Raw genomic sequence first — 17,920 nt, 5'->3', positions numbered from 1 at the left:
ACATCTGTGAAATGTTAACATAAATTCACTAGAAGTTATGACTCAATGTTGTCTTTGTTTTAGATTTATATTTTCTTTTGTTATTGAAAATTCAATTATCACAGACCTATATAACCTAGAAAATGGGCATCTCTCGTCATCCCATACCTAAAGAGGTAATCACAAAGAGGAATAAGGTGTATTCTTTTACACATTTAGTAAAGTGTGTATAAAAACATGACACGTTGTATGCCCCTCTCCCTTGGGAACATGCCATGCATGTTGTTTTGCCACTTGTGCACTAAGACATTTTCCCATGTCAGAATTGATTTCACCAGTGCTTTACTGGGAGTTTCTAGTATTTTGCTATTATAAATAAAGCTGTAGTATAAGCCTACTAAGTTTTTGTGGTTCTTCTCTCAGACTTGTTACTGTCAGTCATGAACAGTCTGTGCTGTTGATCACTTTGATTCTCTCCCAACATGTCACTGCCTTCACCTCACCTTTTTCACCTTTTCATCTGTTACGTGCCAGAATGATAATAACTGCTTCTGTTTATGGAAAGTGCTTTATATGTATTAGAGATCTCAGTGATTTTTCAAAATAAATACATGAATAAATAAATGCAAAATCCATCATGTTGAATTTCTTCCATGTGGTAGTAGTCATCTTTGAAAGCTAGTAACAGTAGTTTTATCGTAGAGCTTCACTATGAGAACACATGAGAGTCTTATTTGCAATAATTATGTTCTGTAAAGTTGCTGTAAACACCACATTAGCAAATACTGAACGATTGCTCTTAGGGGAAAAAGAGGATTAGCTTCCCATAAGCCTCTGATCACATTTTCATTAACAGATCAATGTATAACTGTTTTATGTGTGTTTCTGTTTAAGGACACATAATCTAATTATTCTGTTGATACATTAATATTGAACTTACAGCCAACAGCAATTTTAATTTCATGTCTGAACAAAGCTTGTGTAACATGTATTTTCTCCATAAGGCACATTACAGCCTTCCGTACAGAGGAACACTAGACAGCACTTGAGCACTATGCTTGGGGCCATTTCAAACAGTGAGATCACCGACCAAAAACACAAAAATGCAAAAGTCGTGGCATTAAATATACCACCATAAGGACACTTCTTTACAGTATGAGAACTGAAACAGGAAGGCAGAGCGCTGCCTTGTTTGACCTCAGCTGGGAAATGTGCATCAGGTGACTGAAATATTTTGCAGTTCTCTGCGTGTCCATGAATGACCATGGAAATGACCTGAGTGTTGATTTGTGGGTTACAAATAAACTTTAGCGAGCAGGCAAATTTGCAAATACACAACTGCAAATAATAAGGTTTGACTATAACATAGTAAATGCCTGCTCCTGGCACCTAATGCATGAAGTAATTAAGAAGCAGCAACTTCAGAGTGACATTGTCTAGGAAAATTTTAACAAAATCTGAAACAGACAAGGTTCCTCATATATACATTTTTTTCAGTATTTCCAGAATTATGAAATGTAAACACCATACAGAGAAAGTGCATAAAACACAAGCATTCAGTTTAACAAATAACTGTAAATCAAACGACCATCACATAGGTCAGGGAATAGACCATCATCAGCTCCTCAGAAGCCAACATGAGCACATTGATTTCTTTTAAGACTGGTGTACTCCTAGCATCCCTTTCTTCCCTTCAAAGTGATACTTTGCTTTCTCCCAGGGATTAGGCTGGGTTGATCTTGCTTCTTCATTGGGTGGCCCCACGTGTTTGTGTTTTCCTGCAGAGGTGCTCAACACAGTGGACTTTGTTGCCCCTGATGACCGAGTTGTCTTCCGCACCTGTGAAAGAGAACAGCGCAGGGTTGTCTTCCAGATGGTACGAGATCCCAGGGCTGAGTGCCCTCCCATCTCAGGGCCTGTGTTGGGTCAGTGTTAAATGCCTGGGCTCCATTTCCCGTCTGTGGCTTCCTGAAGACCTAAATGTTTTATGAAGACCTGCTCGTTAGCGATTGCACAGTTGGAGGCAGTCTGTAGAAATCAAGCTCTAGTAGTCTGTTAAATGCCTCCAGTCTCAAATTTAATTTCTTTTTGTCTGTTTGGCATGGCTTACATGTTTTTTTCCCTAGGACTGGTTACTCAGATCATGGTCTTTGTTTTTTCTGTAGTTTGTATATATTACCAATGGAAAAAAATTAGGTTTCCTCAAGACTAGTTGAGATTATGTTAGGGTTGTAATGACTCTGTAGCTCTCTCTTCTCCCTTTCGGCATTTCTTGGCGCTTTTTCAGAAGTAGCTTCTGAATAATGTTTAGGTTTTTAAAAAGTTGATGACAGAGTAGATACATGGTAAAGCAATTATAGCACAGTATTAGTTGTAGAATCTAAGTGGTGGGTATATGAATGTTCACTATACATTTTTTTCAGCTTTTTTGTATGTTTGAAAGCAATTGATGACATTTCTAGGCCTTCCACGTCCACTTTTTGCCTCCAAGAGTGAGCTCATCCCATGGGGTGGCTGTTTTAAGATAATGCCAGCCAGACTCTATTTGCTGACAGGTGTGCATGTGCATGGCATGCATGGATGTGTTTGTACACGTGTACCTGTGTCAGGGCGGTGGTTGATGCAGCCTCTTGTGTTCCCAGGGGACTTCAGATGAAGCGCGAGCCCTTGCTGTGGCCAAACGTGTGTAAGTTCTTCCCTCTTTTCAACTGTCTTTGCTTCTCCTGTGTGCTCTGAGGCCTTTCTGTTCCTGATGGCCTTGGAGGTGACCACCCTTCTGCCTCCTGGTTCACTACTTTCTCTTTCTAGTTTAAGAGTGTATGATTTCCTTCTCTGTTTGTGGCGTCCGAGGCCTGGCCTGGGACTTGTGTCCCAAGTGTGCCTAGATTCCAGATAACCTATGTGGACACCTGTTTTTCAGTGAGGCTCCCTTTCCAGGGACTTTTGTGACTATGAGCCCTGACGTTTTAAATCTCATGAAGTGTAGGTTAGACTTACTGCTTCCTAAATTACTGAAGGCAGGAGAGTACTGTGGCTAAGGAGATGGGCTTTGGAGTTATGGAGCTAGACAGATCTGGGTTGGAATTCTGGCTTTGCCACTTGCTAATTATGTGACCTTAGGTAAGTTACTTAGCCTTGCTGAGAACTTTGCCTCCCTCATATACAAAATGAGACCAACATACTACTTACCTCTGGCAGTATAGGAAAGGGTAAATGAAAGAATGCATGTAAATTTCTTTGCGATATGTGGCATGTAGTGGATGCTCAGTAAGTGTTAGCTATTGTCATTGATTACAGTAAGGGTGAGAAGGAACTCAGGCAGTTGTTGCTGCTAATCATAGACCGTTAACTGTGTATATACCAGAAGATGAGGTATGTTTGAAGTAAGTCAATTGTGCAGCCCCACAAACAAAGGCAGTCCTGTAACTTTCACTAGAACCACTGCTCTGGGAAGGGGCTCTTGTACTCATGTCGCTTTTGTGCATTGACAAATAGCTTTCACTAACCCACTCAGAACTGGCACTCTGGGATCAAGTTCAGTGTGGTTGTTACTCAGTAGTTTGGGTTATCTGGTAGAATTGCGAAGTAGCAAAGTCCTCTACAACTAGCCCTTTGTAGGTATATGAGCACACTGTGCCCTTCCTCTTGAGCGCTGTTCAGGGGAGGCAGTTGCACATTTACAGACAGGTTTTTTCAACTTCTGTCACTGAGACTTGGTGTGTTTCATAAGGCCAGGGACATGGTAAGAGGTTCGTGAGCACAGACCCATGCCTTTGACTATTTTCTTTCCTCAAGCTGAATATTTAGTACCATTTCTACTTCATGTTTTTCCAGAGAAAATGATGTGGCTGGTATTGATGTCAACATGGGCTGTCCAAAAGAGTATTCCACCAAGGTAAACTGATTTCTTCATACTCTTTACAAATGTAGGGTGTAAGTTAAAGGAGACTAACAAGATATAACAACACAAGTATATACCTGAGTCTGGACTAGATCCTGTACTAGATGAAGAAACTGCTTAAAAGGATATCATTAGATCAGTTGGCAAAATGGAATATGGACCATGGTAGATTAGCTAAAAACACTCTATCAGTGTAAGTTTGTGAAGTTTATAACTCTTCAGTTGTTTTGTAAGAATATCCCCATTCTTAGACAATGCACACTGATATATTTAGGGGAAAAGGGCTGTGATACATGTGGCTTATCCTCAAATGGTTCAGGAAAAATTTTACACACATACACATACGTATATACATATATATACACACATAAACACAGAGCACTCGTGCCCAAGTAATAAAACAAGTGATGTAAATGTTCAAAGAGAACATAATGTGGACAGCACTTTGTCTTTTTGATGCAGCCTGAGATATACAGTAAAAAAAAAAAAAAGATGCAATACATATGTCCCTATTGTCATATCAGAAGATCAGATCAGACCCCAGTGCTAGGGTAGCTCAGAGAATGGAGCAGAAAAGCAGCACTTAAACTCAGATTCTTGGAGGGAAATGGACTCACTCCCTGAATAAGTTCCAGCCTCCTCACCAAAGACCCTGCAGGCCCAGGGACTGACCCAGGCAGGGTCTGGAGCCCAATGTGAGGTAGAGGCAGAGATCCTTGATTTGACTGTAGGGGTGGAGAGAGGGATGAAGAGGAAGCACAGGAACAACCAAAATTTTGGTTGGAACCTGATTAGCTAAACTTGGACTTTTGATAAGTGGTCTCTTTTGAACAGAGAAGGCATGTGATCAGAAATTTCCTCAGGGGAAATCAGTGTTTCTAGTTTCTTGCATGTCTTTCCAAATATATTCTACGAATACAAATACTTAGAAATCCTAATCTGGAAGCCATGCGTTAGGTGGATTTGAATGGCAATAGGCTGGTGGTGGGGGTGCAGAAATAGGAGATAAGTGTCTTGGGTCTACAGGAGACCAGGGGTGGAGAGAGGAAAAGCCAAACTGGAGCTGAATTTGACAGGACTTGGCTGGCAAATGGTTGGACTAGGTGTGTGTGTGTGTGTGGAGGGGGAGTGAGTGTGGGGATAGCGGGAGGAACAATTGGCAGACAAGGGGGCTGTTTGTCTTCAGCAGGATGAGGACTGCTAGAGGAAAAGCGTGTTTGGAGCCGTTAACAAGGACAGCTTGGGGTTGGCTGCATGTGGGGCACCAGAGGGACTCCTCCAGGGCTGCGCCTGGGAACCGTATCACAGGGTGTGAGGTCCGGGCCTGCAGTATAGACATTGCACATGTCCCCCTGGCCCACTGCGCAGAGTCAGCCACTCTGCTCCCAGGAGTTACACAGCCTGGAGACTTTTGCTTTAGGCCAGGAGGCTGACAACTCCCCAAGGGAAAGGCCCTCTGGATGCTTGCAAACCAGAGGGCCTTAGAGAGCTGCTTCAAAGAATCAGGGAGGTTTGAAATTAATTATCTGTGAGGAGTTCAAAACTTTGGACTCTGTCTTGCTGTCTTCTAATTAGTCCTCTGTGCTCTTGAGTAATATAAGGAGCAGAGTTGAAATTACTGGAATAATCTCCCGGATGCATGTGAGTGAAGAAAGCAAGGAGCAGAATTGTATGTGGTGTATCACCATTTATATATGAGGGGTGGGGAATTAATTTACATGTATATTTACTTTTCTTAGAATATACTTGGAAAGACCCACAAGAAACTAGTAACACTGGTTTCTTCTGGGGAAGGAAATTAAGTTTTTTATTTGGTTTTGTGTGGGGATAAATTCTCATTGCAGGGGCACTACTCACAATAACTGGCACAGCACTGGGCACTGGCCAATCAGCAGATCTCTACCAGTATGTACCACCTGAATATCCTCTCTCTCCTCATGGTTCAAAAATTGAAGCTGTATAAAAAGTATAAATTGAAAAGTTTTCCATTTCACATGGAGAGAGGGTTCTTACTTTTACCTTTTTGAACCTTTACAACTTTTAATGTTACCTATTCAAAACAAATACATTAAATAGAAAGGAAGGAAGGAAGGAAATACCAATTGAGAAAGCCATTGTTGTGGACGGGGCAGTGAGGCTGGATGTTAGGTCCTGTGATGCCACAAGGAAGGGCTGGGTTGTGTGTGAGGTGAAGGACAGATGGACAGAGCCAGGGTGAGTGGCCAGGGTTTCCTTAAGGCCGCTGAGGTTTGTAGCTGTGGCCAAGTAGGCCAGGGCTAGTGGCTCCTCTGGCCTTCCCATTCTTCTCTGAAATGCAGGCTCAGGCTGGCCAAGTCTGTGGTGGTTCAATGTTCTCTCTGATTAGAATCTGTCAACCTTCAGCAAACAATTCAACTAGAATAACTGAACTTAAACCTGAGCCAAGTATGTGAGCACTCATTGGTATGCAGTCTTTACACTGGCAGTGTATATTTAATGGATTTGTTTTTTCCCCTTTATCTCACTCTTAATGGGTTCATATTTGTAAAGATCCTCCCCCTCCTGGTTACTAAAGTAATTCATACCATTGTCCAGAACTTGGATGATATAGAAAAGTATACGAAAATTGCAATCACCAATAATCGCAAGAGACAACCATTGTTCATGTCAAGAATATAAGTGGCTCCACAGGTTGTTGGTTTTTATTAGCTGGGGCTTTTGTTGGAGTTTCACATTGGCCTGGGTGCTTGGGACTGGGGTGTTGTTGCTGGCAGGAGAGAGGGGCTTGGACAAGATTTATAGGTTGTGTGCCTCTGAGTGGCTCGGCTGGCGGTGGTGGTAGCAAAACAAGTGTTGGAAGAGTAGGAATAAGATGTACTGGATCCCATTTCAAAGGGAGAGTGGCAGATTGTGGGGTTTAGTTCATGAAGACACTGAGACTGGGCAGGCAGTGGGCAATCCTGAACAACAATTTTTGTAGAACCCACTTCTAGATAGATCCATGGGTTTTGCTAATAGAATCAGAGTGATGACTTCAGAATTCATCGAAGTCCGATCCTGATACTGCGGACATGCATGCTGCTGCTTTCCTGCTTGCTAAGAAGTGCCGATTGCCAGTGGATTTTGGTCCTTTGGTGACAAGTGCTGGGGTGGTGCCAGGTGGCCACATCATGTTGCCATACCACAGGGAGGGACCACCCTCCTCCATCTGCAAGGAGACCCTCTGTGTGCTTTTCCTTAGGGAGGAATGGGAGCTGCTTTGCTGTCAGACCCTGACAAGGTTGAGAAGGTAAGTCCTGCATGAGTGAAAGCAGAGGTTCTTAAACATGCCTATGGGCTAGAGTGGCCTAGAATGCCTCTCCCTCCCCTCCTGTCCTCCAGATTTAGAATCAACCAGAATGAGTCAATCATTCCTCCTGGGGTCTGGGAAAATTTTTAAAGGCTTTCCAGTGATTTTGACATACAACCAGGTTTGGGAACCCCGAGCCAGTGTACAATAGCCTTGGGGTTCCTCAAAATCCCAGGGCTAGGGACATGTCAGCTAGAGCTGGGGGTTCTGGGGACTCATTTAGAGGCTCCTCTGTCTCTTCTGAGACGATTATGAGACATTGGCCAGGCCTCCTGTGGATAGCGTAGGGGCTCAGTGGCTATGGGGGTGGGGATCGGCCCCTCCCAGGGGGCAGCAGTGAGTCCACTGCACACTGAAGAGGGTCCACCACCAGCCTTTGAGAGCAGTCCAGGCCAGCACCATAAGAAGCAAGTTGAAATTAGTCTCCTCTGGTCCTCTTCCAGTGGTGACTGTGCAGACCAGGTTTATGAGGTCCCACGTTGGCGTTTGCCACCCAGTATTGTGAGCTGCCAGGGCATGTGGGGATGACAATTTCTGCCACCTTATAATACACCTTTTACTTTCTTTTTCAGTCTGCCAGCTTTCTCCTTGGTTCTCCTCTAGTTCCTTTGTTTTCCTTTTCATTCTCCTTCGCCGCTTCCCCGCCTGGCTTTAAGCCTCCCAGTGCCTCCCGTGGGCTAGAGCTGCCTGGGATAAGGCACCACCAGTAAGAGCTGCCAAGGTTTGTCCTGGCTGCTGGGTCAGCCCCTCGACCATGGATATTCCTCTAGTCCCCATCTCTGGGATATTAGAGTGTGTCTATTGGCTGGGTGCCTTCTCATTTTTCCCATGTGCAGATACATATAAAGATTATATTTACAATGTGCCTGTAAAGTGTTCTTACCGTTTGTAGGGTAATTCTTTTTCAAAGTTTATTCTAGCATTTATTCCATTTGTTCCCAAATAGATGTAGACAGGGCAGGTATTTGTTATCTCTATTTGATCAAGACTAATAAGATGAAAGCACAGAGAGATAAAAATAATTTGCTCAAGATCATATAGCAGATATAAGTAGCCAGTAGTGCTAAATCCACAGTCATAGTCTTGTGGCCCCTACTCCACTCAGTGTCCCTCTTGATGGCATCTCAGGTGGAAGGTACCTGGGTGTCATTTATAAGTGTCTAGCCACAGGTCAGCAGACATCTGGGCCTGGGGACCTCCAGTCAGACATCTCTGTGCAGCATGGAGTGGATGTGGACAACTCTGGATGTCAAACTCATCACCACACTTAGGGAAAGGGGCCATCTAGGGGTGGTTTGCTTCAGAGCACTGCACACACAGGCACTGTTAGCCTCGGGTCTCCTGGCTTCTCCCACGCATGCTGTTGGCTCTGTCCTCCTCCACGGCGCCTGTTTGGGTGAGGCACAGTTTGTACGTGAGGTAGCAGGTTATACTGCTGCTCAGAAGCTCAGTTCACGGCGCTCCTGTTTGGTGGGGCTGTGGGAGGGCCAGCTTGGGCTAGTGGGTGGGGTTTGCCTCATGTGGGGGAGGTTGCAGGCTTCACAACAAAGCAGGTAGAATCCAGGAGTAGTGGGCTGGATTAGATTCAGGATCAAACTTTGCTGGCCAACTAGGTGATCTGGGAGAGAGTTTTATGGGTTCTTCCAGGTTGGGTGTTTTAGGACCATGGTTTTATCTGTGGGAACATCTTAGGACCATCTACAGGATTTTTTTGAAATAAGTATGCTTGTTTGAGGTGATGTAGAATTTTGGAAATAGAAAGCAGTAATGATTGCACAACACTGTGAATGTAATTAATGCCACTGAATTATACACTTAAAAATGGTTAAAATGGAAAATTTTATGTTTATATTTTACCACAAATATAAACAAAAGATGCTATCCATTGAGAATTCTGTATACTCTTGAAGTGAGTAGGGTCAGGGAGCGGTATCAATCCTTTGAAAAAGCTTCCTGGTTAACTTTGGTGTACCCTGTCTGGGTTAAGACTCGAATTCAGTAATATCCTCTCTCTCATCCCTGCCCAGGATTTCTTGCCCCCACCACTGGCAGCCAGGGCATCCCTTGCACTCACTGTACTTGTGCCTTGGCTAACGGTTGGTGGGGCCAGGTCTGCATGAACTCAGCGATTCCTAAGCCTGTGCTCTCTCTCATCTGCCTTCCCAACCCCTCCCCAGCAACCAGGGGAGCTAAGGGTCTGCTTTTCCAGAGTCAGCCAGTGGGTCTGGGGCGATGAGCCTACCTGTGGGCAGATGTGCTGTGACCTGCTCAGATACGGGCCTGTCTTTAGGTCCTTTCCCCTACAGACTTTCACACCACAGAGATATGTGGTGTGGCTTGGAGCTTGGGAGAGTTGGTTCCAGAGAGTTTCTTGCTAGAGCCTTGCCAGATGGGAGACGCTACTTGTTCTTTCCCCTCATTGGGACTCTTGCAAGTGCTAGGACTTTTCGTTACTTATTTCCTTCCTCGTTTTGAACACACACGAGATGAACAGAAATCCTGAAGAAAGTGCCTAGATGTACTTGGATGAAATACACCAAAAGGAAGTTGTGCAAAACAGAGAACTGGATCAAACCAGCTGATGTTGCTATAATCACCAAACACCAGAGGATTGTAAGTCAGCATTTGCCAAGGGAACCTTCCAGAGATGGTACTGCCATCCTGAGGGATAGGAGTAGAGTGTGAATTTTCACTGTGTATCGCAGTGGATCTGGCAGCCCCTCCCACCCCCTTAAAGGGTAGATGCCCCTTTAAAGCCTGCCAGAGTGACCCTAGGACCTCAGTCCAGTCTACCTCCTGGGGTAGCACGTGGGGACTGTTCCTTTCTGCCAGTCCCTGGCAGCTGTGCCTGGGCCAGCAGGCCCTGTCTTGCCCATGATCTGTCCTCCTGCCTGTCGGCCCTGCCTCTTGGTCTGATGTCTTGTGGAGGAGTCTGCCTCAACCTGTCCCTGAGAGAGGGGCCCTTCCATTGGTTCATGAACTTGGCTGTCTACTGCCCCCACCTGTGTAGAATCAAGACTGGCGGCAGTTGCCTGCGTGTCCTCTCAGAGCTGCTGGTGATCCAGTTCTTGGATGAAGGCTCTTGGGATCACCTTTCGTCCAGCTTGCCTGGCCTGAAATTTTTGAGGAGGGAAGAAAAAAGCAATATCATGGACATTCAGTGTTATCTGCACCTCTCTTGATTTGATTCCTGTGTAGTCTGGTCTTGCCACCTCCCTGGCATTTTCCTGTTTGATTTCTTTATCTTTCTTTGAAGTCCTTTGCAATTACTATGCAACTGAACACTTTTTAAAATGTTTAACATGTTGAAATATCCTTTGCCAGGTTCCCTTCTGTACAGCTGATCCCTCTGAAGAGAGTAGTGCATGAGGATGGGGCCTGGGGTCTGTAAAGCCTTCCTGCTCTCACTCAGCAGATCCTGGAACAGCACTCGGGGAACATTGCCTTCCAATGGGAAAGAAGCTGTCAGCCTGTGGTCTCAGTCAGCACTAGGCCTCAGAATCATAGTGAGGAGGGAATGTGTTGGGCAGACCCTTTTTCAAATATTAAAAAAAATTGTTTCCAGTTTTATTGAGAAATAATTGACAAATACCCCTGTGTAAGTTTAAGGTTCACAGCATGATGGTTTGGCTTACAAATAATGTGAAAAGATTACCACAAGAGGTTTAGCTAGTATCCATCATCTCATACAGATAAAAGAAAAAGAGAAAGATTTATGTTTGTGATGAGAACTCATAAAGTCTACTTAACAACTATCCTACATACCATACAGCAGTGTGAGCTATAGTCATGGTGTGTCCCGCATCCCTGATACTTCTGTATCTTATAACTGGAAGGTTGACTCTTTTGACTATATTCCTCCAGTTCCCTCCACTCCACCCCTCCATCACCCACCTGCCCCACCCCTGATAGCCACAAATCTGTTTGTTTTTTTTTGAACTGTTAAGTGTTCTTTTTTCTTTTATTAAGGTATTATTGATATATACTCTTATGAATGTTTCACATGAAACACAGTGTGGTTACTACTTTCACCCATGTTATCAAGTCCCCCCATGCCCCATAGAAGTCACTGTCCACAGTGTAGTAAGATGCCACAGAGTCACTACTTGTCTTCTCTGTGCTACACTGTCTTCTCCATGACCCCCCCACACCATGTGTACTAAACATAATACCCCTCAATCTCCTTCTCCATTCTTCCCACCCACCCTCCCCCACCCTTCTCCTTTGGTAACTGCTAGTCCCTTCTTGGAGTCTATAAGTCTGCTGCTGTTTTGTTCCTTCAGTTTCGCTTCGTTGTTATACTCCACGAATGAGGGAAATCATTGGCACTTGTCTTTCTCTGCCTGGCTTATTTCACTGGGCGTGATATCCTCCAGCTCCATCCATGTTGTTGCAAATGGTAAGATTTGTTTCTTTTTCATGGCTGAATAGTATTCCATTGTGTATATGTATCACATCTTCTTTATCCATTCATCTATTGATGGAGACTTACGTTGCTTCCATATCTTGGCTATTGTAAATAGTGCTGTGATAAACATAGGGGTGCATTTGTCTTTTTGAATCTGAGAGCTTGTATTCTTTGGGTAAATTCCTAGGAATGGAATTTCCGGGTCAAATGGTATTTCTATTTTTAGTTTTTTGAGGAACCTCCATATTGCTCTCAAAAATGGTTGAACTAGTTTACATTCCCACCCGCAGTGTAGGAGGGTTCCTCTTTCTCCGCATCCTCACCAGCATTTGTTGTTCTTAGTCTTCTCAGACTGTTCTAGGCTGAGTCTAGAATGACTCAGGCCATTCTAACTGGTGTGAGGTGAAATCTCATTGTGGTTTTAATTTGTATTTCCCTGATGATTAGTGATGTGGAGCATCTTTTCATGTGTCTGTTGGCCATCTGAATGTCTTCTTTGGAGAATTGTCTCTCATATCCTCTGCCCATTTTTTAATTGGGTTATTTGCGTTTTGAGTGTTGAGGCTTGTGAGTTCTTTATATATTTTGGATGTTAACCCCTTGTCGGATATGTTGTTTACAAATATATTCTCCCATATTGTAGGATGCCTTTTTGTTCTGTTGATGGTGTCCTTTGCCGTACAGAAGCTTTTTAGTTTGATATAGTCCCATGTGTTCATTTTTGCTTTTGTTTTCCTTGCTTGAGGAGATGCATTCAGGAAGAAGTTGCTCATGTTTATATTCAGGAGATTTTTCCTGTTGTCTTCTAAGAGTTTTATGGTTTCATGACTTACATTCAGTTCTTTGATCTTTTTCGAGTTTACTTTTGTGTATGGGGTTAAACAATAATCTAGTTTGATTCTCTTGCATGTAGCTGTCCAGTTTTGCCAACACCAGTTGTTGAAGAGGCTCTCATTTCCCTGTTGTATGTCCCTTGCTCCTTTATCATATATTTATTGACCATATATGGTTGGGTTTATATCAGGGCTCTCTAGTCTGTTCCATTGGTCTATTGTTCTGTTCTTGCACCAGTACCAAATTGTCTTGATTACTGTGGCTTTGTAGTAGAGCTTGAAGTTGGGAAGTGTAATCCCCCCAGCTTTATTCTTCCTTCTCAGGATTGCTTTGGCTATTCGGGGTCTTTTGTGGTTCCATATGAATTTTAGAATGATTTTCTCTAGTTTGTTGAAGAATGCTGTTGGTATTTTGATAGGAATTGCATTGAATCTGTAGATTGCTTTAGGCAGGATGGCCATTTTAACAATATCAATTCTTTCTATCCATGAGCACAGGATGTGTTCCCATTTATTGGTATCTTCTTTAATTTCTCTCATGAGTCTTGTAGTTTTCAGAGTATAGGTCTTCACTTCCGTGGTTGTTTATTCCTAGGTATTTTATTCTTTTTGATGCAATTGTGAATAGAATTGTTTTCCTGATTTCTCTCTCTGCTAGTTCATCATTAGTGTATAGGAATGCAACAGATTTCTGTGTGTTAATTTTGTATCCTGCAACTTTGCTGAATTCAGATATTAGATCAAGTAGTTTTGGAGTGGATTCTTAGGGTTTTTTATGTACAATATCATGTCATCTGCAAACAGTTACAGTTTAACTTCTTCCTTACAAATCTGGATGTCCTTTATATTTTTGTGTTGTCTAATTGCCATGGCAAGGACCTCCAGAACTATGTTGAATAGAAGTGGAGAGAGGGGGCATCCTGGTCTTGTTCCCAATCCTAAAGAAAGGCTTTCAGCTTCTCGCTGTTAAGTATGATGTTGGCTGTGGGTTTGTCATATATGGCCTTTATTATGTTGAGGTACTTGCCTTCTATACCCATTTTGTTGAGAGTTTTTATCATGAATGGATGTGGAATTTTGTCAAATGCTTTTTCGGCATCTATGGAGATGATCATGTGGTTTTTGTCCTTCTTTTTGTTGATGTGGTGGACGATGTTGATGGATTTTCTAATATTGTACCATCCTTGCATCCCTGGAATAGATCCTACTTGATCATGGTGTTTGATCTTTTTGAAGTATTTCTGAATTTGGTTTGTTAATATTTTGTTGAGTATTTTTGCATCTTTGTTCATCAGGGATATTGGTCTGTAATTTCTTTTTTTGTAGTGTCTTTGCCTGCTTTTGGTATTAGAGCAATGCTGGCCTCATAGAATGAGTTTGGTAGTATTCCCTCCTCTTCTAGTTTTTGGAAAACTTTAAGGAGGATGGGTATTAGGTCTTCACTAAATGTTTGATAAAATTCAGCAGTGAAACCATTGGTCCAAGGGTTTTGTTCTTAGGTAGTTTTTTGATTACCAGTTCAATTTCCTTGCTGGTAATTGGTCTGTTCAGATTTTCTATTTTTCCTTGGGTCAGCCTGGGAAGGTTGTATTTTTCTAGAAAGTTGTTCATTTTTTCTAGGTTATCCAGTTTGTTAGCATATAATTTTTCATAGTATTCTGTCACAATTCTTTGTATTTCTGTGGTGTTGGTAGTGATTTTTCCTTTCTCAGTTCTGATTCTGTTTATGTGTGTAGACTCTCTTTTTTTCTTGTTAAGTCTGGCTAGGGGTTTATCTACTTTGTTTATTTCCTCGAAGAACCAGCTCCTGCTTTCATTGATTCTTTCTATTGTTTTATTCTTCTCGATTTTATTTATTTCTGCTCAATCTTTATTATGTCCCTCCTTCCACTGACTTGGGGCCTCATTTGTTCTTCTTTTTCTAGTTTAATTAATTGTGAGTTTATGGTGGGGTTTTATTTGTTTGTGTATTTTGCTAGATTCCATATGTAAGTGAGATCATAACAGTATTTGTCTTTCCCTTTCTGACTTATTTCATTTAGCATAATGCCTTCAAGGCCCATCTATGTTCTCACAAATGGTAGGATTTCCTCTTTTTTTTTTGTATGGCTAAGTAATACAGAGCTATTTTTTTTGATTCAAGTAATTACAGAGCCTTTTGAAAACACATATCTCTAAGCCCCGCCCCTAGAGACCCTTACAGGAAATATGGGGGGTAATCTAAGATTTTGTATTTCTTAAGCTTGCTAGGAGATTCAGATGTTTGCCCTGGCCAAAAAGCACTGTGTTCTGCATAGGCATGCATGCAGATCCATTCTCATTCTCTTACCAAATATAGGTTCACCACTGTGTGCCAAACTAGGGACTACTGGTGCTAGGGCTCTAGTGTAGAAAAAAGCGTGGATTTCTTGGCCTCATGGACACATACACGGACATAGACATGTCCATGCCACTGTGATGGGCAGGTCTGCAGCAGAGTTCGTAAGTATGGGCAGTTGCAGTTGTTCCAAAAGGAGCAGGTGCTCTTGTGTTCTCTCTGCAGATCCTCACACTCTTGTTAAAGGGACACGCAGACCTGTGACCTGTAAGATTTGCATCCTGCCATCGGTAAGGCTGATGTGTTCCATTTGAAGGTCCATTTTCTCTGGGGATGTTGATTTGGGGGTGTGAATGATCCTTGAGGAGCTGAATTAGGTTTGGAGGAGGGGTTGGAGCTAAGTCGTCTTTAGGAGCTGGCAGCTGCTCGCTTGGTGACTTCAGTAACTACTCTTTGTGGTCCTCTTTGTCAGATGGAAGATACCCTGAGCCTTGTGAAGCGGATAGAGAGGACTGGCATTGCCGCCATCACAGTTCATGGGAGGTCAGTGGTCGCCGTTCTAGTGACTGACTTGTAAGGACGTCCTCAGCCATCTTAATGATCCTTCACCAGACCCACGGTCACAACCAACTTCTCTTCTACATTTGCAGCCTAGTTGCCTAGCTCTCTTTGACGTCCTCTAAGTCCTGAAGGCAGTCAAACCCTTTATGGGCTTGTATTTTTCTTTGTTTCATTCATTGAGCACCTACCGGTGGTAGATACTGCACTGAGCTTTAGAGACACAGAAAGACCAAGAGGAAGGAGAAATGCCCCTACCTTCAGAATATATAAATGGTAGAGGTTGAGTGATTTGCTTAAAATTGTATCATGCAGCCAGGAAGTGGTGGAATTAGAACTCTTAACTCTGAATCTCATTTTCTTTGTACTGCATTGAACAGTAGTTTCTCCCTTGAATGACCACAAGCAGTTGCTGCTCTTTTAAAGCCACTGCCTTTTTTGTCAGCCTTTGGTGGACTGCCAGGTGTCACAATGACTGCTTTAAACAGTGCTTGTATCTGTAGCTAATGTGCTGTCTGCTGAGAGCTGAAGTATTGCTGGCGACTGCCTTTGGTTTCCCAGTCAAACCTGCTCCCTGTACAAGATACACTTTTGTACAGAATCCCAGATCAGTGGACTTTGGCCAGACTGACGTCTCTTCTCTTATTGATCTTCCTTTTGGGTTCAAGAGTCTTGTAGCAACAGTCTATTTTTTTTCTGGTTGTGTATATTTCAGTATTTTCCAAGAAGGGGGCCCACAGTTGCAGCATGTAAAAAAGAGAAAAGTAGAGCTGTGCAGGCAGAAACCAGTAGGGGGAGGTGAAAGGCCACACACACATTCACATGTGCTCCTTCCCATGGCTGCAGGGTCTGGGCTCAGACTGCCTGGTTTCAAATCCCAGCTCTGCTGGTTTTTGGCTCTGTATCCTTGGACAAATCACTTAACCTCTTTGAGTACCACATTCCTCATTTAGAAATTAAGATAATTTCTGTTTTACAAGGTTGTTATGAGGCTTTTCTGAGATGTGAATACACAGCCTTGGCACAGTGCCTGGCATAGAGTATTCTCTGAATAATACAGCTTTATGCTTTTAACCCGGTAGTTGGAAGCACTAGGAAGACAGAATTGGGTGAGTTTAAGAAGGGACTTTCTGGCCATCAAAGCTGTTGAGGGTGGGCTCGAACTGGCTGCTGTGGGTATAGGAAGGTGGAGGTGGAGGCTTGGTTGACAGGGTCTTCTGAAGCCCTGTTGCCTCTGAGCTTTTTGTTGAGGAGTGTAACAGAGGGGACATACCTAGGCAAGACCTGGGCAAGGGCTATCTAACCGACCACCATTCTTGCTTGTTCCCGAGCACAGTGCATGTCAGGGCTCACCTCAACATCTCTAAGACTGACTGACTCATACACAAGAATTTCTTGCCGTTGACCTTGGAAGGAGGGGCCCAAAGTTGTGGTCCTGCCTCCCCTGTGGCTTACTGTGACAGAGCCATGGTCTGTGGCCTGCCCTGACCGCTGGGTATATCCTGCGCCAGGTGCCTCTCCCCAGGATCAGCTGCCCAACTGGGGTTCAGCACAGGCAGCTGTGTGGGAGTGGTTAGCCTTAGCAGCGGCAGCTGTTCCCAGCCCCTTGGGCCAGGAGGGTGAGACTGGAACAGTAGGGGTAGCATTCCTATAGCACTGTCCCTCATCTCTAGCAGAGGTGAAGGGAAGCCAAGGAAAGGTGGTATGACCTTGGGGCTAGGCCGCCCACAACAGCACTGTGCAGCCATGCCTCCCTTGCCACCTTCTAAAAGCTGGATTTGCCTTCTCACAGCACAGGTAATGCAGAGCCATCCCCTGTAACTGAGACCCTGTCCTTGTTGGCTACATGACCTGCATGAGGTTCAGTAGAGAGCGCAGTAGGGTTTGGCCTGTGCAAACTATGACATGGCCCTTGGCACTCAGCCTTCAGGCCCATCGTTTTTTTCTTTATCTCCAAGGAAGCGGGAGGAGCGACCCCAGCATCCTGTCAGCTCTGAAGCCATCAAAGCCATTGCTGAAACCCTGTCCATTCCTGTCATAACCAAGTAAGCCTCCCTTCCTCCTCATTTATTTTTTTATGCCTCACCTTACTCAGAATGGAATTGGGCTGGCATACAAAAATGAAATGAGATAGCATTAAAAAAATAACTCTAAAGGAAAGAGAAAAAGGCTGGGACAAAACATGAGGTTGGGAATAAGGCTGAAAATGTCCCTCGGCCTCTGGTGAGTAGCTGATGTATGTGTGTACCAGGCAGGGGCTCAGGGCGTTCGGTGGACAGGTTGGGGGTAGGAATGTGCAGGGGATAGGGAGAGCAAGAAGGTGGCTGTTGAAGTAGGCCCAGGAGAATGTGGTGTCACACCCAGGGTTGGCGTGCAGGGTATAAGGGGAGGAGTCCAAGCCAGGGCACATAGAGCTATGACTCAGGGGGCATAAGGCAGGTTACAGTCCAAAGACGAGGCAAACATTCTGGCCGCTACAGGACCAGGAACCTAGGCGGGCAGGTGTGAGGTACTGATGACGGCCCAAAGGCTTAGTAGTAAGTAAGCCAGCATCCAGCTGCCGCCGGAGTGCTGGCTGCTGTGGGCCAGCTGGGAG

At 44.0% G+C, this 17,920-nt stretch overlaps 1 protein-coding gene across 1 annotated transcript in view; it reads left to right on the top strand.

Moving 5' to 3' along the window:
* LOC130681043 (tRNA-dihydrouridine(20) synthase [NAD(P)+]-like) overlaps positions 1-17,920 on the top strand; it is a 47,073-nt gene that overhangs the window by 17,131 nt on the left and 12,022 nt on the right. Inside the window, exons 7-13 of the mRNA XM_057493073.1 lie at positions 1,764-1,855; positions 2,622-2,665; positions 3,814-3,874; positions 7,101-7,152; positions 14,992-15,056; positions 15,239-15,309; positions 17,283-17,369. Coding sequence (XP_057349056.1) covers positions 1,764-1,855; positions 2,622-2,665; positions 3,814-3,874; positions 7,101-7,152; positions 14,992-15,056; positions 15,239-15,309; positions 17,283-17,369 — 472 coding nt within the window. The remainder of the gene's footprint in view (positions 1-1,763; positions 1,856-2,621; positions 2,666-3,813; positions 3,875-7,100; positions 7,153-14,991; positions 15,057-15,238; positions 15,310-17,282; positions 17,370-17,920) is intronic.

Source organism: Manis pentadactyla, chromosome 15 (assembly GCF_030020395.1).
Source record: "Manis pentadactyla isolate mManPen7 chromosome 15, mManPen7.hap1, whole genome shotgun sequence".
In the NCBI taxonomy this organism is placed as follows: Eukaryota; Metazoa; Chordata; class Mammalia; order Pholidota; family Manidae; genus Manis; species Manis pentadactyla.
The sequence above is the reverse complement of the archived record's forward strand: the minus strand, read 5'-3'. Positions and strand labels throughout refer to the sequence as shown.